Below are 24,510 nucleotides of genomic sequence, written 5' to 3'. Positions count from 1 at the left end.
CAAATAACCCATGTCCTTCAACCACGTTCACACATTTCATGACTGACAGTACAGATAGGCTAGCGCACACACTCGTCATCTGGACACAATGTTCTGACTTACATTGTCAGGGTTAATATAACCATCATCTCTGTAAAATAATCAAATAGTCCCACACATTCCACTATGTGACTGATGTGTTGTGGTCCAAAAGTGTGCTAGAGTACTTCTGTGTGCGTGCGCGTGCGTGCGTGCGTGCGTGCGTTTTCCCCAGTCCTTCAGGGGTCTGTGCGAGGTACATTAGATCTATGATGATGAAGAGTTCGCCTCACCGCCACAAAGCACCACTTAAACAGCAGGCTTCTAATATAAATGCAAATGATCATTATCTTCACTCACAAGAGGTCATCTCCCCACTGTTTCAGACTCGATTAGAGAGACAAAGGTCTGGAAAAGCACGACTGAAACCTAAACTACATGGATTACATAGACTTGAACTATGAAAAATAGATACCCCTGTAAAGCTGTTTTAACGTGTAATGAAAAAATACAGTTTATAGTTCCAGAATGTATGTGGGAATCTTATTGTCAAATGGAACTCCCAGGATTGTGAATTCTAACAACTTTAAAGCTGCCTGGTGGTTCATAAAGCTGCCTGGCGGTTCATAAAGCTGCCTGGTGGTTCATAAAGCTGCCTGGTGGTTCATAAAGCTGCCTGGTGGTTCATAAAGCTGCCTGGTGGTTCATAAAGCTGCCTGGCGGTTCGGGATCACTTCCATCCATCTGGATTTTGTTTACCACATCACAGGCCACCTGTGAGCAACAAATTGAGTGAGGCAGCTGAGGAGTTTCTCCAGGAAGGACATTAATACACCGCTTGTTGTGTTGAAGTCAAACCTGAGATGGATGGGGATTCTGAAACACAACTACAGGGACTAAATAAAGTGTGTTGACAGAGAGGGAGGAGGGGGAAGATGGTGAGAGGGAAGGGGGGAGAGAGAGAGGGAGAGAGAGGGAGAGAGAGGGAGAGAGGGAGAGAGAGGGAGAGAGAGGGAGAGAGAGGGAGAGAGAGGGAGAGAGAGGGGAGAGAGAGGGGAGAGAGAGGGGAGAGAGAGGGGAGAGGGATAGAGAGAGAGAGAGAGAGAGAGAGAGAGAGAGAGAGAGAGAGAGAGAGAGAGAGAGAGAGAGAGAGAGAGAGAGAGAGAGAGAGAGAGAGAGAGAGAGAGAGAGAGAGAGAGAGAGAGAGAAGGAGAGATAGAGGAAGAGAGAGGGAGGGGGGAGAAGATGGTGAGAGGGAAGGGGGGAAGGGGGGAGAGAGTGCAAGGAGAGAGAGGGAGAGAGAGGGGAGAGGGATAGAGAGAGAAAGAGAGAGAGAGAAAGAAGGAGAGATAGAGGAAGAGAGAGGGAGGGGGGAGAAGATGGTGAGAGGGAAGGGGGGAAGGGGGGAGAGAGTGCAAGGAGAGAGAGGGGGAGAGGGATAGAGAGAGAAAGAGGGAGCGGGAGAAAGAGAAGGGAAGAGACTGCAGGGAGTGAGGGAGAGCGAGAGAGAGAGAAGAGAGACTGAGAGAGAGTTAGTAGAGCTCTGGGTAACATTAGACAGAGAGAGTTAGTAGAGCTAGTCTGTAACTAGTCCCTGGTACTAGTCCCTGGAACTAGTCCCTGGAACTAGTCCCTGTAACTAGTCCCTGGTACTAGTCCCTGTATCTAGTCCCTGGTACTAGTCCCTGGTACTAGTCCCTGAAACTAGTCCCTGGTACTAGTCCCTGTAACTAGTCCCTGGTACTAGTCCCTGTAACTAGTCCCTGGTACTAGTCCCTGGTACTAGTCCCTGGTACTAGTCCCTGGTACTAGTCCCTGAAACTAGTCCCTGTAACTAGTCCCTGGTACTAGTCCCTGTAACTAGTCCCTGGTACTAGTCCCTGGTACTAGTCCCTGGTACTAGTCCCTGGTACTAGTCCCTGAAACTAGTCCCTGGTACTAGTCCCTGTAACTAGTCCCTGGTACTAGTCCCTGTAACTAGTCCCTGGTACTAGTCCCTGGTAATAGTCCCTGAAACTAGTCCCTGGTACTAGTCCCTGGTACTAGTCCCTGGTACTAGTCCCTGAAACTAGTCCCTGTAACTAGTCCCTGGTACTAGTCCCTGTAACTAGTCCCTGGTACTAGTCCCTGGTACTAGTCCCTGGTACTAGTCCCTGGTACTAGTCCCTGGTACTAGTCCCTGAAACTAGTCCCTGGTACTAGTCCCTGGTACTAGTCCCTGGTACTAGTCCCTGAAACTAGTCCCTGGTACTAGTCCCTGAAACTAGTCCCTGGTACTAGTCCCTGGTACTAGTCCCTGGTACTAGTCCCTGGTACTAGTCCCTGAAACTAGTCCCTGGTACTAGTCCCTGAAACTAGTCCCTGGTACTAGTCCCTGAAACTAGTCCCTGGTACTAGTCCCTGAAACTAGTCCCTGGTACTAGTCCCTGGTACTAGTCCCTGGTACTAGTCCCTGAAACTAGTCCCTGGTACTAGTCCCTGGTACTAGTCCCTGGTACTAGTCCCTGAAACTAGTCCCTGGTACTAGTCCCTGGTACTAGTCCCTGAAACTAGTCCCTGTAACTAGTCCCTGGTACTAGTCCCTGTAACTAGTCCCTGGTACTAGTCCCTGGTACTAGTCCCTGGTACTAGTCCCTGGTACTAGTCCCTGGTACTAGTCCCTGAAACTAGTCCCTGGTACTAGTCCCTGGTACTAGTCCCTGGTACTAGTCCCTGAAACTAGTCCCTGAAACTAGTCCCTGGTACTAGTCCCTGGTACTAGTCCCTGGTACTAGTCCCTGGTACTAGTCCCTGAAACTAGTCCCTGGTACTAGTCCCTGAAACTAGTCCCTGGTACTAGTCCCTGAAACTAGTCCCTGGTACTAGTCCCTGAAACTAGTCCCTGAAACTAGTCCCTGGTACTAGTCCCTGAAACTAGTCCCTGAAACTAGTCCCTGGTACTAGTCCCTGGTACTAGTCCCTGAAACTAGTCCCTGGTACTAGTCCCTGAAACTAGTCCCTGTAACTAGTCCCTGGTACTAGTCCCTGAAACTAGTCCCTGAAACTAGTCCCTGATAGAAGAAAGAGTGGATACTGAGCTGTATTATCCTCCTCTAACATCGTCCCCAGGCTGTGGTGCGCCACTCTAATACTTCTCTGGTCCCCAAACCCCCAATGGGATAACCTGTAGGATGGCTGTTCCCACAATCATCTGGTCCCCAAACCCCCAATGGGTAACCTGTAGGATGGCTGTTCCCACAATCATCTGGTCCCCGAAACCCAATGGGATAACCTGTAGGATGGCTGTTCCCACAATCATCTGGTCCCCGAAACCCAATGGGATAACCTGTAGGATGGCTGTTCCCACAATCATCTGGTCCCCAACCCCCCAATGGGATAACCTGTAGGATGGCCGTTACCACAATCATCTGGTCCCCAAACCCCCAATGGGATAACCTGTAGGACGGCTGTTCCCACAATCATCTGGTCCCCAAAACCCAATGGGATAACCTGTAGGATGGCTGTTACCACAATCATCTGGTCCCCAAACCCCCAATGGGTAACCTGTAGGATGGCTGTTCCCACAATCATCTGGTCCCCGAAATCCAATGGGATAACCTGTAGGATGGCTGTTCCCACAATCATCTGGTCCCCGAAACCCAATGGGATAACCTGTAGGATGGCTGTTCCCACAATCATCTGGTCCCCAACCCCCCAATGGGATAACCTGTAGGATGGCCGTTACCACAATCATCTGGTCCCCAAACCCCCAATGGGATAACCTGTAGGATGGCTGTTCCCACAATCATCTGGTCCCCGAAACCCAATGGGATAACCTGTAGGATGGCTGTTCCCACAATCATCTGGTCCACAAACCCCCAATGGGATAACCTGTAGGATGGCTGTTCCCACAATCATCTGGTCTCCAACCCCCCAATGGGATAACCTGTAAGATGGCTGTTACCACAATCATCTGGTCCCCAAACCCTCAATGGGATAACCTGTAGGAGGGCTGTTACCACAATCATCTGGTCACCAAACCCCCAATGACCTGTAGGATGGCTGTTCCCACAATCCTCTGGTCCCCAAACCCCCAATGGGGTAACCTGTAGGATGGCTGTTCCCACAATCATCTGGTCCCCAAACCCCCAATGGGATAACCTGTAGGATGGCTGTTCCCACAATCATCTGGTCCCCAATCCCCCAATGGGATAACCTGTAAGATGGCTGTTCCCACAATCATCTGGTCCCCAATCCCCCAATGGGATAACCTGTAAGATGGCTGTTACCACAATCATCTGGTCCCCAAACCCCCAATGGGATAACCTGTAAGATGGCTGTTACCACAATCATCTGGTCCCCAAACCCCCAATGGGATAACCTGTAGGATGGCTGTTACCACAATCATCTGGTCCCCAAACCCCCAATGGGTAACCTGTAAGATGGCTGTTCCCACAATCATCTGGTCCCCAATCCCCCAATGGGTAACCTGTAAGATGGCTGTTCCCACAATCATCTGGTCCCCAAACCCCCAATGGGTAACCTGTAAGATGGCTGTTCCCACAATCATCTGGTCCCCAATCCCCCAATGGGTAACCTGTAAGATGGCTGTTACCACAATCATCTGGTCCCCAAACCGCCAGTGGGTAACCTGTAGGATGGCTGTACCCACAATCATCTGGTCCCCAAACCCCCAATGGGATAACCTGTAGGATGGCTGTTCCCACAATCATCTGGTCCCCAAACCCCCAATGGGATAACCTGTAGGATGGCTGTACCCACAATCATCTGGTCCCCAATCCCCCAATGGGATAACCTGTAGGATGGCTGTTCCCACAATCATCTGGTCCCCAAACCCCCAATGGGTAACCTGTAGGATGGCCGTTACCACAATCATCTGGTCCACAAACCCCCAGTGGAATAACTTGTAGGATTGCTTGCTTCACCATAGAATTAGGAATTAGAATATGAGAATGGACATAAACCTACTTTTGATGGTCCCAAGGTCAGACATGTTGGTCAGGGAGTTAGTCAACCATGGTTTGCCAATGCTGTTAGAAGATATTGTTTAAAGCAATGAATGTGAATAATTTATCTGATGTTTGTATGTTAGCTAGCTAGCCAGCCAGTTTTAGAAGAATTTTTTATTTATTTTTTATTTATTTCACCTTTATTTAACCAGGTAGGCTAGTTGAGAACAAGTTCTCATTTGCAACTGCGACCTGGCCAAGATAAAGCATAGCAGTGTGAACAGACAACAACGCAGAGTTACACATGGAGTAAACAATAAACAAGTCAATAACATGGTAGAAAAAAGAGAATCTATATACAATGTGTGCAAAAGGCATGAGGTAGGCAATAAATCGAATAATTACAATTTAGCAAATTAACACTGGAGTGATAAATCATCAGATGATCATGTGCAAGAAGAGATACTGGTGTGCAAAAGAGCAGAAAAGTAAATAAATAAAATCAGTATGGGGGTGAGGTAGGTAAATTGGGTGGGTAGTTTACAGATGGACTATGTACAGCTGCAGCGATCGGTTAGCTGCTCGGATAGCAGATTTTTAAAGTTGTTGAGGGAGATAAAAGTCTCCAACTTCAGAGATTTTTGCAATTCGTTCCAGTCGCAGGCAGCAGAGAACTGGAAGGAAAGGAGTCCAAATGAGGTTTTGGCTTTAGGGATGATCAGTGAGATACACCTGCTGGAGCGCGTGCTATGGGTGGGTGTAGCCATCGTGACCAGTGAACTGAGATAAGGCGGCACTTTACCTAGCATAGCCTTGTAGATGACCTGGAGCCAGTGGGTCTGACGACGAACATGTAGCGAGGGCCAGCCGACTAGGGCATACAGGTCGCAGTGGTGGGTCGTATAAGGTGCTTTAGTAACAAAACGGATGGCACTGTGATAAACTGCATCCAGTTTGCTGAGTAGAGTATTGGAAGCTATTTTGTAGATGACATCGCCGAAGTCGAGGATCGGTAGGATAGCCAGTTTTACTAGGGTAAGTTTGGCGGCGTGAGTGAAGGAGGCTTTGTTCCGGAATAGAAAGCCGACTCTAGATTTGATTTTGGATTGGAGATGTTTGATATGAGTCTGGAAGGAGAGTTTGCAGTCTAGCCAGACACCTAGGTACTTATAGATGTCCACATATTCTAGGTCGGAACCGTCCAGGGTGGTGATGCTAGTCGGGCGTGCGGGTGCAGGCAGCGAACGGTTGAAAAGCATGCATTTGGTTTTACTAGCGTTTAAGAGCAGTTGGAGGCCACGGAAGGAGTGTTGTATGGCATTGAAGCTCGTTTGGAGGTTAGATAGCACAGTGTCCAGGGAAGGGCCGGAAGTATACAGAATGGTGTCGTCTGCGTAGAGGTGGATCAGGGAATCGCCCGCAGCAAGAGCAACATCATTGATGTAAACAGAGAAAAGAGTCGGCCCGAGAATTGAACCCTGTGGTACCCCCATAGAGACTGCCAGAGGACCGGACAACATGCCCTCCGATTTGACACACTGAACTCTGTCTGCAAAGTAGTTGGTGAACCAGGCAAGGCAGTCATTAGAAAAACCGAGGCTATTGAGTCTGCCGATAAGAATATGGTGATTGACAGAGTCGAAAGCCTTGGCCAAGTCGATGAAGACGGCTGCACAGTAATGTCTTTTATCGATGGCGGTTATGATATCATTTAGTACCTTGAGCGTGGCTGAGGTGCACGCGTGACCGGCTCGGAAACCGGATTGCACAGCGGAGAAGGTACGGTGGGATTCGAGATGGTCAGTGATCTGTTTGTTGACTTGGCTTTCGAAGACCTTAGCTAGGCAGGGCAGGATGGATATAGGTCTGTAACAGTTTGGGTCCAGGGTGTCTCCCCCTTTGAAGAGGGGGATGACAGCGGCAGCTTTCCAATCCTTGGGGATTTCAGATGATACGAAGGAGAGGTTGAACAAGCTGGTAATAGGGGGTGCGACAATGGCGGCGGACAGTTTCAGAAATAGGGGGTCCAGATTGTCAAGCCCAGCTGATTTGTATGGGTCCAGGTTTTCCAGCTCTTTCAGAACATCTGCTATCTGGATATGGGTAAAGGAGAAGCTGGGGAGGCTTGGGCGAGCAGCAGCGGGGGGGGCGGGGCTGTTGGCCAAGGTTGGAGTCGCCAGGTGGAAGGCATGGCCAGCCATTGAGAAATGTTTGTTGAAGTTTTCGATTATCACGGACTTATCAGTGGTGACCGTGTTATCTAGCCTCAGTGCAGTGGGCAGTTGGGAGGAGGTGCTCTTGTTTTCCATGGACTTTACAGTATCCCAGAACTTTTGGGAGTTAGAGCTACAGGATGCAAATTTCTGCTTGAAAAAGCTGGCCTTTGCTTTCCTGACTGACTGCGTGTATTGGTTCCTGACTTCCCTGAACAGTTGCATATCGCGGGGGCTCTTCGATGCTATTGCAGTTCGCCACAGGATGTTTTTGTGCTGGTCGAGGGCAGTCAGGTCTGGAGTGAACCAAGGGCTATAACTGTTCTTGGTTCTGCATTTTTTGAACGGAGCATGCTTGTCTAATATGGTGAGGAAGTAACTTTTAAAGAATGACCAGGCATCCTCAACTGACGGGATGAGGTCAATATCCTTCCAGGGTACCCGGGCCAGGTCGATTAGAAAGGCCTGCTCGCAGAAGTGTTTTAGGGAGCGTTTGACAGTGATGAGGGGTGGTCGTTTGACCGTGGACCCGTGGCGGATACAGGCAATGAGGCAGTGATCGCTGAGATCTTGATTGAAGACAGCAGACGTGTATTTGGAGGGCAAGTTGGTCAGGATAATGTCTATTAGGGTGCCTATGTTTACGGATTTAGGGTTGTACCTGGTGGGTTCCTTGATGATTTGTGTGAGATTGAGGGCATCAAGCTTAGATTGTAGGACTGCCGGGGTGTTAAGCATATCCCAGTTTAGGTCACCTAACAGAACAAACTCTGAAGCTAGATGGGGAGCGATCAATTCACAGATGGTGTCCAGGGCACAGCTGGGAGCTGAGGGGGGTCGGTAGCAGGTGGCAACAGTGAGAGACTTATTTCTGGAGAGATTAATTTTTAAAATTAGAAGTTCGAACTGTTTGGGCATAGACTTGGAAAGTATGACAGAACTTTGCAGGCTATCTCTGCAGTAGATTGCAACTCCTCCCCCTTTGGCAGTTCTATCTTGACGGAAAGTGTTATAGTTGGGTATGGAAATCTCAGAGTTTTTGGTGGCCTTCCTAAGCCAGGATTCAGACACGGCAAGGACATCAGGGTTGGCAGAGTGTGCTAAAGCGGTGAGTAAGGCAAACTTAGGGAGGAGGCTTCTGATGTTGACATGCATGAGGCCAAGGCTTTTTCGATCACAGAAGTCAACAAATGAGGGTGACTGGGGACATGCAGGGCCTGGGTTTACCTCCACATCACCCGAGGAACAGAGGAGTAGTAGGATGAGGGTGCGGCTAAAGGCTATCAAAACTGGTCGCCTAGAGCGTTGGGGACAAGGAATAAAAGGAGCAGATTTATGGGCGTGGTAGAATAGATTCTGAGCATAATGTGCAGACCAGGGTATGGTGGGGCACGGGTACAGCGGAGGCAAGCCCAGGCACTGGGTGATGATAAGAGAGGTTGTATCTCTGGACATGCTGGTCTCAATGGGTGAGGTCACCGCATGTGTGGGGGGTGGGACAAAGGAGGTATCAGAGGTACGGAGAGTGGAACTACGGGGTCCATTGCAAACCAAAACAATGATAACTAGCCTGAACAACAGTATGCAAGGCATATTGATATTTGAGAGAGACATACAATAAGGCATAAAGTGATTGCAAGTCATGATTGGGAGAGCTAGCTAAAACAACAGGTGAGATAACAGCAGCTAGTCAGCTAACACAGCAACAGAAGGTAAAAATGGCGACGACTGGGCAGAGAGGATCGGATTAACTACACACAGATCCTGAGTTAAGGCACAGAGCCGACAGATAAAACACAAATAAACAGAATGGAGTACCATGAATTAATGGACAGTCAAGCAGGCATCAGCTATGTAGCCAAGTGATCATAGTGTCCAGGGGGCAGCCGTAGATGGAGCAGTGAGGCCTCCACTAAGCTAGCACGCGTTTAAAGTTAGTAGCCCGGCGGGTGGTCTGCTCAGACGGAGGGGGTCTGCTCAGACGGAGGCCGGTTGAGGGCACCGGTTGAGGGCACGTCTGCAGACCAGACGTGGTCGTGTCGACAGAGAATCCAAGCCGGATAGCGATGGCGAAAGAGAGGTTGTGAATTGTAGAATTGTGTTTGCTAACTGGTGCTAGCTTCCTGGCTGCGCTAGCTGCAAGATAAGCTAGCAGTTAGCAGACCGGGGCAGGCAAGTTAGCCTTTGGGGGACGTCGCGATGGGGGGGGGAGTCTGTTTTTGCCTCTTCGTGCGGTGACGTCGATAGACCAGTCGTGGAATTAGTAGGGTTCCAGGTAGCTCTAGGTAGCTAACAGGCCTAGTAGGTTAGCAGAATGGGCCTTCAGCGGGCGTCACGCCTGAGGGGCCTGTTGGAGTCCTCGAGCAGATTATGTTCGTATTCCAGTCGTAGAGGATCGGCGGGGTTCCGTGCTCCGTACCGGCAGTAAAGGGGTCCGGATATTGTAGCCCAGGAGTGGACTTCAGTGGTAGCACAGGAGCCCTAGCCGGGCTAGCTTCAGGCTAATTGGTGCTTGCTCCGGGATGTAAACGCTAGCCAGGAGTGGTCACCCGGGATTGTGGTTAGCTAGTTGCGAAGATCCAGATGAAAATGTTCAGAGTTTGCGGTAGGAATCCGGGGATATGGAGAGAAATAGGTCCGTTATGCTCTGGTTTTAGTCACGTTGTTCGAACTAGCGAGAGCTTTCCGAGCTAAAGGTTAGCTGATGACCGCTAGCAATGGTTTGCTAACTGATAGCTGGTAGGCAGTTAGCTGGCTATCTTCAGTAGATGGATTCCAGATCAGAAGTAAATAGAAATACTTTAGAAAAAAGCAGATCCACGCCACATTGGGTGAGGCGGGTTGCAGGAGAGTATTTAGAAGTTGAGGTTTAAGAAAGTATTTTTAAAAGATATGCGAAGAAAAAGATGTAAAAAGATATATACAAGGGACACGGGACCCGACAGGACAAAGACGTCTACACTGCTACGCCATCTTGGAAAAATGAATGATTCCATACGTTTTTCAAATTAACTGCCATTACGCCAAACATTCCATTCAGCAACACACTGGTTGAAATCAGTTGATGATAGGACTTAGACAAGTTGTAAATCCAACAAGTACTGATATTGTATACTAGGACACATAGCTTTGCAAGGGAACTACATCTGAGACATTTATGGTCTGTTTACATATATTTTAGAGGCTATTGATACAGAAAATTAGTATAAAACCAAAATGTGGGAAAAATCAAGGGGCGTTCGGACAGTATTCAGACCCCTTGACTTTTTCCACATTTTGTTACGTCACAGCCTTATTATAAGATGGATTAAATTATACTTTATCCTCATCAATCTACACACAGTACACCATAATGACGAAGCAAAAACAAGGTTTTTAGAAATTTTTGCAAATGTATTAGAAATAAAAAACAGATACCTTATTTACATAAGTATTCAGACCCTTTGCATAAGACTTGAAATTGAGCTCAGGTGCATCCTGTTTCCATTGATCATCCTTCAGATATTTCTCCAACGTGATCGGAGTCCAACTGTGATAAATTCAATTGATTGGACATGATTTGGAAAGGCACACACCTGTCTATATAAGGTCCCATAGTTGACAGTGCATGTCAGAGCATCAACCAAGCCATGAGGTTGAAGGAATTGTCCATAGAGCCCCGACACAGGATTGTATCGAGGCACAGATCTGGGGAAGGGTACCAAAAAAGGTCCCCAAGAACAGAGTGGCCTCCATCATTCTTAAATGGAAGAAGTTTGGAACCATCAAGACTCTTCCTAGAGCTGGCCACCCAGCCAAACTGAGCAATCGGGGGAGAAGCGCCTTGGTCTGGGAGGTGACCAAGAACCCGATGGTGACTCTGACAGAGCTCCAGAGTTTGTCTGTGGAGATGGGAGAACCTTCCAGAAGGACAACCATCTCTGCAGCAATTCACCAATCAGGCCTTTGTGTTAGAGTAACTTACAAATGTATTTTGGGATCCACCCCTTTAAATATAATTTGCCTAGAGACGCACGAGTGGAGAAGCAAGCGCATCATTTCAAGCAATGACTTAAACGGATTTTTGTTTCCCTGCATTTAAAATCACCATCCACGAGAAACGCCGCCTCTGGATGTCTTATGGACCTATACAGCCCGTCGAGTGAGTTTTTATTGACAGCATCAGTTTGTGGTGGTAAATAGACAGCTATGAAAAATATAAATGAAAACTCTCTTGGTAAATAGAATAGTCTGCAGCATATCATGAGGTATTCTAACTCAGGCGAGCAAAAATGTGAGACTTCCTTAACATTAGATATCGAGCACAAGCTGTTGGTAACAAAGAGACACACACACACATACTTCTTTCATCCTACCAGAGTCTGCCGTCCGGTCTTGATGATGCATAGAAAAAACAGCAAAAAGTATATCTATGTCCTCGTTCAGACACGACTCTGAAAAAAATGTGGATATTACCGTTTTTCAGATCCCATTAAAAGATATTTCTTGAATGGTGCTCATCCAGTTTGTTCTCCATTGATTGTACGTTCTCCAATAGAGCAGAGGGCAGTGGCAGTCTTTTTGCTTATCGACGTAGTCTCGTCAGGGTGCCGGTTCGCCTGCCTCTCTTTCGCTACTACTTCCTCTTTCGAGTCCCGGGCATTAGGGCCTGAGTACTAAATAGTAAAGTACATGGCCCAGTTGCATAAACACCTTAAGTACATTTTCCCCTCATCTTTCCCATAAAGTTTCCTTAAATAAAGTCAGTTACACAAAACATTTTAAGGTGGATTTCCCCCTTAAATTAAGTGAAAAATGTAAGGGTGCCCATGAGGTCAATTCTCTGCATCATTCAGTAAGGGTAGAAATGAAACCACATTTGTGGAGATTAATGTTTCTTTCATCTGCTGTGGTTACAAACGGTAAAGATCAACCAGCTAGCTAGCTAATAAAATGTGCAATCCATGGCTACAAAGCTAGCTAGGCTAGTTAGCTATAGCTACTCTGTCAGCTAGCTTGACTTACTAGAAAGTAATATAAACAAGTTGAGAAAAAGTAACTATAAAAACATGGTTTATTATCTTCTAAAGTATTTTGGTTATCCTGTCTTGATTGTAGAAGTTCTGTTTTGCTATCTCACAAAATGAAAGCGATCTCTTTGAGGAGACCTCTAGTCATTGAATCAGGCCGTCTCCATGGTAACCAAAAGCTATTTCTGCCATACATGCCTTCAAATTAATGCCCTTAATCAATTCCCTTTGGTAAGGGAAAAGTATACCTTAAGGTAAACCCTCAAGGGAAACACTTAAGAGGTTTCATGCAACCGGGCCATGGTCCGGAGTAAGCAGAACATCCAGAGCTGCCGACTCGTTGAAGTAGATTTTTTTGTCCAAATCGAGGTAATTGATCGCTTGTTTGATGTCCAGAAGCTCTTTTCAGTCATAGGAAATGATCCGAACCTTGAGGGAAGCTTATTTGAGTCAGAAAAGGGGTGTTCATAAAATAGGGAATATATACAAAACCATGCAGAGAACATCCAACTGACAATCTCTTAGAGAAATATATAAACTATTGGAACCAAGAACTGATGTTGGCGCAAGATGGAGGGGAAGTTAGAGCAAAACTAACAAAATTACAGTTAACGAAAATGCACACCTAATCCAATATAAAGGAATGTATAGAATATATTATACAAGAGACAAAATTCACAAATTCTACAGCAGAACGGCAGAGTCACGTCTCAAGTGTAAAACTAATAATGACTCAATAAGCCATGATTTCTGGGAATGCTGCGAAGTCCAGAAGTTGTGGATGGTGCTAGAAAGTTGTCTGTCAGAAGTATTCAAATGTACTTTTAATTCGTCTGTCTGCATATTTCAAGACATGTCATACGGGAGTGTAGTGGGATACACAACGGGCTGGACGATTCTCATCTTGACAAAATGTATACTAAAAACTTGGAAATCAATCAATCCGCCATCATTAACATTATTATTTCAATCTTAAAATGGACGACCAAGAAAAACTAATTGGTGTGAGGATGTTAGCATGCAGGTCTGAGCAGATGAGATGTGGTGTGTGTGTCTAAGTTGTTGTTCGTTGGTATAAGTTTGTATCTTGAGTAAAAAATAGGAAATGATGACGAAACATTATGTACAAAAAAAGTTAAAATACAACGACTGTACGTGGTTGTTGACTTTTTATTACTTCAAGTTACTTCAAACTTATTTTTTTGTGAACAATAGTTTTTACTGAGTCTGTGGCGCTCGAAGTGGCAAGCCCTCTTGCAACACCCTCACACCTCCTTCCGGGACCTACCAGAACCTTCCGAGACGGGAGGCTAATGGAGCCCAGTTGAGGATTATAAGCCAATCAACTGTGTGATTGGCTGGACAATCAGCCCCAATACTTGATTACGCTGCTGCTTCTGGTGCTGCTGGGGGCGTGACTGGCGTTTAGGTTAAGAGCGTCTTTGTTTCTGAAGTTATACTTTAAGCATTTCTGTTGGTTAATTATGAAATAAAACGTAAGTTTGAACTGTTAACTCTGCCTCACTGAGCCTCTGTACCCTGAGACCCTCTTAGCTCTGGTCCGTGGCAGTGGCTCTCCCCAGGCTCTGTCACAGAGTCACATCATCAATGCAATCAATACGAAACAAGAACATTTTACACTGAGTTTCCCCAAGTACTAAAGACTGAGATATGAGTCACAACAAGGTCCTGGTGTCACTAATTAAGATTTGCGGTGTATCAGGTGTAACGTGATGGTTCCATATCGGTACCGTCGGTGTAAAGTGATGGTTCCATATCGGTACCGTAGGTGTAAAGTGATGGTTCCATATCGGTACCGTAGGTGTAAAGTGATGGTCCCATATCGGTACGATAGGTGTAAAGTGATGGTTCCATATCGGTACCGTCGGTGTAAAGTGATGGTTCCATATCGGTACCGTAGGTGTAAAGTGATGGTTCCATATCGGTACCGTAGGTGTAAAGTGATGGTCCCATATCGGTACGGTAGGTGTAAAGTGATGGTTCCATATCGGTACGGTAGGTATAAAGTGATGGTTCCATATCGGTACCGTCGGTGTAAAGTGATGGTTCCATATCGGTACCGTAGGTGTAAAGTGATGGTCCCATATCGGTACCGTCGGTGTGAAGTGATGGTCCCATATCGGTACCGTTGGTGTAAAGTGATGGTCCCATATCGGTACCGTAGGTGTAAAGTGATGGTCCCATATCGGTACCGTAGGTGTAAAGTGATGGTCCCATATCGGTACCGTAGGTGTAAAGTGATGGTCCCATATCGGTACGGTAGGTGTAAAGTGATGGTCCCATATCGGTACCGTAGGTGTAAAGTGATGGTTTCATATCGGTACCGTTGGTGTAAAGTGATGGTTCCATATCGGTACCGTCGGTGTAAAGGGATGGTTCCATATCGGTACCGTCGGTGTAAAGTGATGGTTTCATATCGGTACCGTCGAGTCACGCAATAGGTCGCTATCTTGTTTTGCTAAATCCATAGCTACAGCCTGGCAACACATTTAATGACTCGCTTTCTTCTATTGTTTTAAGACAGAACAACAACAGCAACAACAACAACAGCAACAACAACAACAGCAACAACAACAACAGAAACAACAACAACAACATCAGCAACATCAACATCAGCAACATCAACATCAGCAACATCAACATCAGCAACATCAACATCAGCAACAACAGCAACAGCAACTCTAGTCACAGACAGAAACAGAGACCAAGACAGAGATAATTGCACCAATATAATAACTGGTAGAGTGATTACGTCTGAAGAGAAAACAGCAATACAACATCTTGAGTCCATTTAGTCACCACAGTTGTAATCAGCAGTTAACTTTTCTCTCACCTTCAAAATTATAATCTTGTTTTTCCAACTGTGTTGATTGGATTTTACAGAGCTAATCAGAGCTGCTCAGTTTTCAGACGAAAACATTTAATTTAATTCTGCACTATTACATCCATCAGATATTCTGTCCCAGGTACCGTTCCAAGGTCCATATTAGTAGCAATTTTGGTATAAAGCAGTATTGGGTGTACATTCTAAGTGGTATGTTAGTGTGTATAATGGAACGTAGCCTAGGGACTGTGCTTTGAGGAGGCAGAGGTTGTAGCCCAGTTAGAGTTGTGGGCTGTTGTCCAAGGCAGACCTCGGTTTCATTGGTTCCACTTGTGCTAGGCAAGCTCAATCAACCGCAGCTAAAGTGAACAAATACGAGTTGAACCCAGGTTTGGTAGTCCAGTTGTGGGCTGCTGGCTAAAGCAGAGCTCGGTTTCATTGGTTCCACTTGTGCTAGGCAAGCTCAATCAACCACAGTAAACAAATACTAGTTGAACCCAGGTTTGCTAGTCCAGTTGTGGGCTGCTGGCTAAAGCAGAGCTCGGTTTCATTGGTTCCACTGTGCTAGGCAAGCTCAATCAACCACAGTAAACAAATACTAGTTGAACCCAGGTTTGGTAGTCCAGTTGTGGGCTGCTGGCCAAGGCAGACCTCGGTTTCATTGGTTCCACTGTGCTAGGCAAGCTCAATCAACCACAGTAAACAAATACTAGTTGAACCCAGGTTTGGTAGTCCAGTTGTGGGCTGCTGTCCAAGACCTGGAGCCTGGTTGTGGAGGTTGTGGTAGTTTGTGGAGCAGGTCAGAGGATGTACTGTGAGTGATGTGGGTCATGAGGATCGATAGAGAACATGTTTTCAGGCTGTGAGAAACCACATCATTATCTATGTGACAAAGACCTGATGGCTATTGGCTGCCTTTTAGAGAGAGAAGAAAATGGTTTTGTCTACACATGAATGAATGACAACTTGGTGAAAATTGGGCTTCCATTCATATCTGATGACTGTGCCCTATTGAGATGCTGCAGTCTCATCCTCTATACTATACTGTATTATATTGTATTATACTGTACTGCACTGCACTGTACTGTAATATACTGTACTGCACTCTATTGTACTATTCCGTATTATACTGTACTGCACTATACTGTATTATTCTGTATTATACTGTACTGCACTATACTGTAGTATACTGTATTATACTGTAATATGCTGTATTATACTGCACTGCACTATACTGCATTATACAGTACTGCACTATACTGTATTATACTGTACTAAACTATACTGTATTATACTGTATTATATTGTACTGCACTATACTGTATTATACTGTAATGTGCTGTATTATACTGTACTGCACTATACTGCATTATACAGTACTGCACTATACTGTATACTGTATTATACTGTACTGCATTATACTGTATTATACTATACTGCACTATACTGTATTGTACTGTACTGCACTGTACTGTATTGTGCTGTATTTTACTGTACTGTATTTTACTGTATAATACTGTATTGTATTGTACTGCACTACACCGTATTGTACTGTACTATACTGTATTATACTATACTTTATTTGCCTGTACTAGACTGTATTTTACTGTACTATACTATACTGTATTGTACTGTCTTGTACTTGTACTGTACTGCACTATATTGTATTATACTGTACTGCACTATACTGTACTCCACTGTACTGTATTATACTTTACTGTACTGTATTATACTGCACTGTACTGTATTATACTGCACTGTACTGTATTATACTGTACTGTATTATACTGTACTGTATTATACTGTACTGTATTATACTGTACTGTATTATACTGTACTGTATTATACTGTACTGTACTATACTGTATTGTACTGTACTGCACTGTACTGTATTGTACTGTACTGCACTATACTGTACTGCACTATACTGTATTGTACTGTACTGCACTATACTGTACTGTATTATACTGTATTGTACTGTACTGCACTATACTGTTTTATACTGTAGAATACTATTCTGTAGCATACTGTATTGTATTGTAATGTACTGCACCCGGCAGCACAGCCATGACAGACATTACTCTGGCAGCACAGCCATGACAGACATTACTCTGGCAGCACAGCCATGACAGACATTACTCTGGCAGCACAGCCATGACAGACATTACTCTGGCAGCACAGCCATGACAGACATTACTCTGGCAGCACAGCCATGACAGACATTACTCTGGCAGCACAGCCATGACAGACATTACTCTGGCAGCACAGCCATTATAGACATTACAGTTCCCCGGGCGCCGAAGACGTGGATGTCGATTAAGGCAGCCCCCGGCACTTCTCTGATTCAGAGGGGTTGGGTTAAATCCGGAGACACATTTCAGTTGAAGGCACTCAGTTGGTCAACTGACTAGGTATCCCCCTTTCCCTTTCCTTCCCATGACAAACATTACTCTGGCAGCACAGCCATTACAGCCATTACTCTGGCAGCACAGCCATTACAGACATTACATACAATACAGCCATTACGGGGTTGGGGAGCATTAATTTTTATGTGTACCAAATAGCACCCTTGTCTCTAACTGCACCCTTGTCTCTGGTTAGAACCCTTTGGCCGAGGTCAAAAGGAGTGCTCTACGTAGGAAATGGGGTACAATTTGGGAAGTACCCATTGTCTCCATAATGGCGGTGCGTGAACACTAAAATGCTGCCAGAATGAGTGTGATTATGATAATAATACCAGGCTTTAAAATGTATCATTAGCTGAACTAAACCCCCTCTATCCCACCCTCCATACAGAGACTTAAAGGCCATTTTCATTTTCTAAACCTATTCTATTTCAGAGCCCCGTTTTGTATGCACTCTCAGGCGTTTAGGGCTGTAATCACAACCTTCGCAACCACAAGGTTGCACATTACATTTTAAACGTTGCTTTTCGATACTCCTAGTTTTGAATGCAGAACATGACTTGAGTAATAATTATTAATGTGTTTGTTCTTTCTTTAGCTAGGATTTTGGATTTTAAAATCAGGGCTCACTGGCTATGCGATGCTGCTGTGGTGTGTTGCTTATTAGGATGCAGCCAATGGGTTTATTTGGTCGTTCAGTGCTTTTATATCTTGGCACAAGACACCGTATACAAAATACAACAGGAAGCATACAGAGAACCTGCAATCCTGCTGGAGATTTACAATGTAACGTCTCCTCTCTCTCCCTCTCTGTCCCCTCTCTCTGTCTTTTTCTCCGTTCTCTCTCTTGGTCATCTCTCTCACTCTGCCTCCCTCCATCTCCCACCCTCCATCTCTCTCTCTCTCTCTGTCCCCCTCACTCTCTCTGTCCCCCTCACTCTCTCTCTCTCTGCCCTCCCTCTCTCTGCCCCCCCTCCCTCTCTCTCTCTTTCGCTCTCTTCCCCTCTCTCTCTCTGCCACCCCCTCTTTCTCCCTCTTCCCCTCTCTCTCTGCCCCCCCCCCTCTCTGTCCCCCCTCTCTCTCTCTTTCTCCCTCTTCCTCTCTCTCTCTCTCTGCTCCAGGAAGTTGCCACCATGCAGTTCTGTGCCCACAAGCTGGACAGGAAAGACTTCTTTGGGAAGTCGGACCCCTTCCTGGTCTTCTATCGGAGTAACGAGGATGGAACGTGAGTTCTTCGTTCCTGTTTTTCTCTTTGTTTTCTGCCTCTAATCTACTGTTTTAACAAAGAGAAGTATGAGGGCAAAATGTTCTAGTGGCCCCACCTCTTGACGGGCAGAGAGAAAATATTACATTTATTTCCAACAATTCTACACATTATACCATGGGGCGGAGAGAAAATGCTGCAGTTTTAAAGCAAGTTTCCTGAAATTCTACCAATTTTGCCATGGGTTGGAGAGCAATATGTGCAGTTTTGAAGCACATTTTCTGCAATTCTACAAATGTTATGTGGTGTTAATGATATCTGAGTGAGAGTGACTAAAATTATTAATGGGAGGAGTCAGGGCTCCTGGGCACAGTTTGGTATTCAGCCTACCTTGTCACAACACAACTGATTGGCTCAAACGCATTAAGGAAAGAAATTCCACAAATAACTTTTAAGGAGGCACACCTGTTAATTGAAAAACATTCCTGATGACTATCTCATCAAGCTGGTTGAGAGAATGCCAAGAGTGTGCAAAGCTGTCATCAAGGTAAAGGGTGGCTATTTGAAGAATCTCAAACATAAAATATATTTAGATTCGTTTAACACTTTTTAGCTTACTACATGATTCCATATGTATTATTTCATAGTTTTGACAGAACTCTAGAGTTCCTTTGTGTAGATGGGAGAACCTTCCAGAAGGACAACCATCGCTGCAGAACTCCACCAATCAGGCCTTTATGGTAGAGTGGCCAGACGGAAGCTACTCCTCAGTAAAAGGCACATGACAGCCCGCTTGGAGTTTGCCAAAAGGCACCTAAAGACTCTCCGACCATGAGAAACAAGATTCTCTGGTCTGATGAAACCATGATTGAACTCTTTGGCCTGAATGCCAAGGGCCACATCTGGAGGAATCCTGGCACCATCCCTAAGGTGAAGCATGGTGGTGGCAGCATCATGCTGTGGGGATGTTTTTCAGCGGCAGGGACTGGGAGACTAGTTAGGATTGAGGGAAAGATGAACGGAGCAAAGTACAGAGAGATCCTTGATGAAAACCTCCTCCAGAGCACTCAGGACCTCAGACTGGGGTGAAGGTTCACCTTCCAACAGGACAATGACCCTAAGCACACAGCCAAGACAACACAGGAGTGACTTCGGAACAAGTCTCTGAATGTCCTTGAGTGGCCCATTCAGAGCCCGGACTTGAACCCGATCAAACATCTCTGGAGAGACCTGAAAATAGCTGTGCAGCGAGATTCCCCATCCAACCTGACAGAGCTTGAGAGGATCTGCAGAGAAGAATGGGAGATGCTCCCCAAATACAGGTGTGCCAAGCTTGTAGCGTCATACCCAAAAAGACTCGAGGCTGTAATCGTTGCCAGTGGTGCTTCAACAAAGTACTGAGTAAAGGGTCTGAATACTTATGTAAATGTGATACTTCATTTTTTTATTTTATTTTATACATTTGCCAACAATTCTATAACCTGTTTTTGCTATGCCATTATGGGGTATTGTGTGTAAATTGATAATCGGGGGGGGGGGGGACAATTTAATCAATTTTAGAATAAGGCTGTAATGTAACAAAATGTGGAAAAAGTCAAGGTCTGAATACTTTCCGAATGTATGTTTTTAACTATATATTTAAATGTTTAGCTAAGTGTTCAAACAAGACTATATCCATTGTAGAGTTAAGTAGGTGTTAGGTGTTAGGTTGGGGAAGATGTTGTCGGGCTGTATTCATTCTTCCGTCTGTCCAGGTTTACTATCTGCCACAAGACGGAGGTTGTGAAGAACACTCTAAACCCAGTGTGGCAGGCCATCGCCATTCCTGTCAGAGCACTGTGCAACGGAGACTTCCATAGGTACTGTTATACACTCACACAGATGGATATAGACACACACACACACACATACATACAGATAGAATTTCATAAACAGATTCAACCACAAAGACCAGGGAGGTTTTTCAATGCTTCGCAATGAAGCACACCTATTGGACGATGGGTAAAAAAGAAAAACAGACATTGAGTATCCCTTTGAGCATGGTGATGTTATTAATTACACTATGGATTGTGTATCAATACATCCAGTCACTACAAAGATACAGGCGTCCTTCCTAACTCAGTTGCTGGAGAGAAAGGAAACCGCTCAGGGTTTTCACCATGAGGCCAATGGTGACTTGAAAACAGTTACCGAGTTTAATGGCTCTAATAGGAGAAAACTGAGGATGGATCAACAACATTGCAGTCACTCCACAGTACTAACCTAATTGACAGAGTGAAGAGAAGGAAGCCTGTACAGAATACAAATATTCCAGAACATGCATCCTGTTAGCAAACAAGGCACTAAAGTAATACTGCAAAAAATGTGGCTATGGTTGGGGCAAATCCAATACAACACATTACTGAGTACCACTCTTTATATTTTCAAACATAGTGGTGGTTGCATCATGTTATGGGTATGCTTGTAATCATTAAGTAGTGGGGAGTTTTTCCGGATAAAAAAAGAAACGTAATGAAGCTAAGCACAGGCAAAATCCTAGAAGGAAACTTGGTTCAGTCTGCTTTCCACCAGTCACTGGGATATTAATTTACCTTTCGGCAGGACAATAACCTGAAACACAAGGCCAAATCTACACTGGAGTTGTTTACCAAGAAGACACTCAATGTTCCTGAGTGGCAGAGTTACAGTTTTGACTTAAATCTACTTGAAAATCTATGGCAAGACCTGAAAATGGTTGTCAAGCAATGATCAACAACCAATTTGACAGAGCTCGAAGAATTTTGAAAATAATAATGGGCAAATGTTTCACAATCCAGATGTGGAAAGCTCTTAGAGACATACCCAGAAAGACTCACAGCTCTTAGAGACTTACCCAGAAAGACTCACAGCTCTTAGAGACTTACCCAGAAAGACTCACAGCTCTTAGAGACTTACCCAGAAAGACTCTCAGCTCTTAGAGACTTACCCAGAAAGACTCACAGCTCTTAGAGACTTACCCAGAAAGACTCACAGCTCTTAGAGACTTACCCAGAAAGACTCTCAGCTCTTAGAGACTTACCCAGAAAGACTCACAGCTCTTAGAGACTTACCCAGAAAGTCAGCTGTAATAGCTACCAAAGGTGCTTCTACAAATTATTGGCTCGGAAGTCTGAATTCTTATGTAAATGAGATATTTCTGTATTTCATATTCAATAAATGTTTTCACTTTGTCATTATGTGGTATTGTGTGTAGATGGGTGAGGGGGGGAAAAATCAATTTAATCCATTTTGAATTCAGGCTGTTACACAACAAAATGTGGAATAAGTTGATGGGTATGAATTATTTCTGAAGGCACTGTATATATGAGACCAAAAACATGAAATAAAATAATCAGTGTGCTGTTATACAATACATAGCCTTCCGCATATTATGCATGGCAGAAAAACATCAAACAAACTGATTTAAGATGTCTTTGGTACATCATTACTAGCCCAGTGGTACCCAAACGTTTATACTTCCGTACCCCTTCAAACATTCAACCTCCAGCTATAACCCCTCTAGCACTAGGGTCAACGCACTCTCAAATGTTGTTTTTTGCCATCATTGTAAGTCTGCCACACACACACACACACACTATACGATACATTTATTAAACATAAGAATGAGTGTGAGTTTTTGTCACAACCCGGCTCGTGAGAAGTGACAAAGAGCTCTTATAGGACCAGGGCACAAATAATAATATAAAAATAATAATCAATCATTTTGCTCTTTATTTAGCCATTTGACATATAAAACTTTATTTGTTCATCGACAATTGTGAATAACTCACCACAAGTTAATGAGAAGGGTGCGCTTGAAAAGATGCTCATAACTCTGCAACGTTGGGTTGTATTGGAGAGAGTCTCAGCCTTAAATCAGTTTCCACACACAGTCTGTGCCCGTATTTAGTGTTCATGCTAGTGAGGGCCGAGAATCCACTCTCACATAGGTACGTGGTTGCAAAGGGCATCAGTGTTTTAACAGCGTGATTTGCCAAGGCAGGATACTCTGAGCGCAGCCCAATCCAGAAATCTGGCAGTGGCTTCTGATTAAATAACATTTTCACAGAACCGCTTGTTGCAATTTTGATGGGGCTCTCTTGTTCAGATATTGGTAAGTGGACTGGAGGCAGGGCATGAAAGGAATAATGAATCCAGTTGTTTGTGTCATCCGTTTCGGGAAAGTACCTGCGTAATTGCGCACCCAACTCACTCAGGTGCTTCGCTATATCACATTTGACATTGTCTCTAAGCTTGAGTTAATTTGCACACAAAAAATCATACAATGATGGAAAGACCTGTGTGTTGTCCTTGTTAAGAGCTCCAACTTCTTAATCATCTCCTCAATTTTGTCCCGCACATTGAATATAGTTGCAGAGAGTCTCTGTAATCCTAGATTCAGATCATTCAGGCGAGAAAAAACATCCCCCAGATAAGCCAGTTGTGTGAGAAACTCGTCATCATGCAAGCAGTCAGACAAGTGAAATTATGGTCAGCAAAGAAAACTTTAAGCTCGTCTCTCAATTAAAAAAACGTGTCAATACTTTGCCCCTTGATAACTAGCGCACTTCTGTATGTTGTAAAAGCGTTACATGGTTGCTGCCCATATCATTGCATAATGCAGAAAATACACGAGAGTTCAGAGGTCTTGCTTTAACAAAGTTAACCATTTTCACTGTAGTGTCCAAAACATCTTTCAGGCATTCCTTTGGCAGCAAGAGCCTCTCGGTGGATGCTGCAGTGTACTCAAGAAGCGTTGGGAGGAACTGCTTGCACGCGCGTTACCACTCCACTATGTCTCCCTGTCATGACTTTTGCTGCATCAGTACAGACACCAACACATCTTGACCACCAAAGTCCATTTGATGTCACAAAGCTGTCCAGTGCTTTAAAAATATCCTCTCCTGTTGTCCTGGTTTCCAGTGGTTTGCAGAAGAGGATGTCTTCCTTAATTGACCCCCCATAAACGTAACGGACATACACCAGGAGCTGTGCCAGGCCTGCCACGTCTGTTGACTCATCTAGCTGTATAATATAATTCACTGGCTTGTATGTGAAGCAGTAATTGTTTCAAAACATCTCCTGCCATGTCACTGTTGCTTCGTGTTGTTTGAAGTCATTGTCTGTATAGTTGTTTAGGCCTTTTCCCCCAGCGTTGTCCCAGCCATATCCGCGGCAGCAGGAAGAATTAAGTCCTCCATAATTTGTTTCTAAAAGAGTGAATGTTTCATTGAGTTGTGACATAGTACTTTTGCACGTATAACACACTGTGGCTGAGGAAAGGCACTACTCCCAATATAAGTGAACCCCAAATCAACGTAGTTCTCATCATATTTGCGCCTGTTCGATGGTCCAACGTCCCTGTCTGTTGTTCGGTGCTTTCCCGGGTAAGGGGGCAGTAGCTCTTCGGCTGCATCAGATTCATAACTGTCAGTGTCAATGCTAGCTGGGCTAACAACAAACGTAGAATTACTGATGCTAGCATTGGATGTGCTCGTGGAAGCAGAACAACTTGTGTCGTCGACAGGTGCAGGTGTAGTACTGCTGGTAGTAGCAGTACTACCAGTAGAGCTGGTATGTGTCTCTATGGACACGGGCCTTACATTTTTTAACCATTAATCAATTTTCGAGCAAACGGAATGAGCAGCGGCTACGTCTGGCTACATACGGACCTTTAGTGGAGTTCCCGCGATAGAGCAACGGTTAATGTGATTGGATGTTAATTATTTGACTAGGCTACCTGTATTTGACATTGTGGTGGTTATTTCGCTGAACACCTAGATGGTTTAATGTTATTTTGAAACAAGGCTACTCAGGCGAGGGAAAAAATCTCACCCAAATGTAATTAC

At 44.9% G+C, this 24,510-nt stretch overlaps 1 protein-coding gene across 6 annotated transcripts in view; it reads left to right on the top strand.

Annotated features, from left to right (window-relative positions):
• Positions 1-24,510, top strand: part of LOC129829491 (copine-8-like) — a 206,233-nt gene that overhangs the window by 109,993 nt on the left and 71,730 nt on the right. For all 6 annotated transcript variants that reach the window (XR_008755400.1, XM_055891203.1, XM_055891202.1 and 3 more), the window contains 2 exons: positions 18,561-18,664; positions 20,398-20,502. Coding sequence is in view for 5 of the 6 variants with exons in the window: in XM_055891203.1 (XP_055747178.1) it covers positions 18,561-18,664; positions 20,398-20,502 (209 nt within the window). In the remaining variant the exon portion in view is untranslated. The remainder of the gene's footprint in view (positions 1-18,560; positions 18,665-20,397; positions 20,503-24,510) is intronic.

Source organism: Salvelinus fontinalis, chromosome 31 (genome assembly GCF_029448725.1).
Source record: "Salvelinus fontinalis isolate EN_2023a chromosome 31, ASM2944872v1, whole genome shotgun sequence".
NCBI lineage: Eukaryota > Metazoa > Chordata > Actinopteri > Salmoniformes > Salmonidae > Salvelinus > Salvelinus fontinalis.
This window is presented reverse-complemented; position numbering and strand designations above follow the sequence as displayed.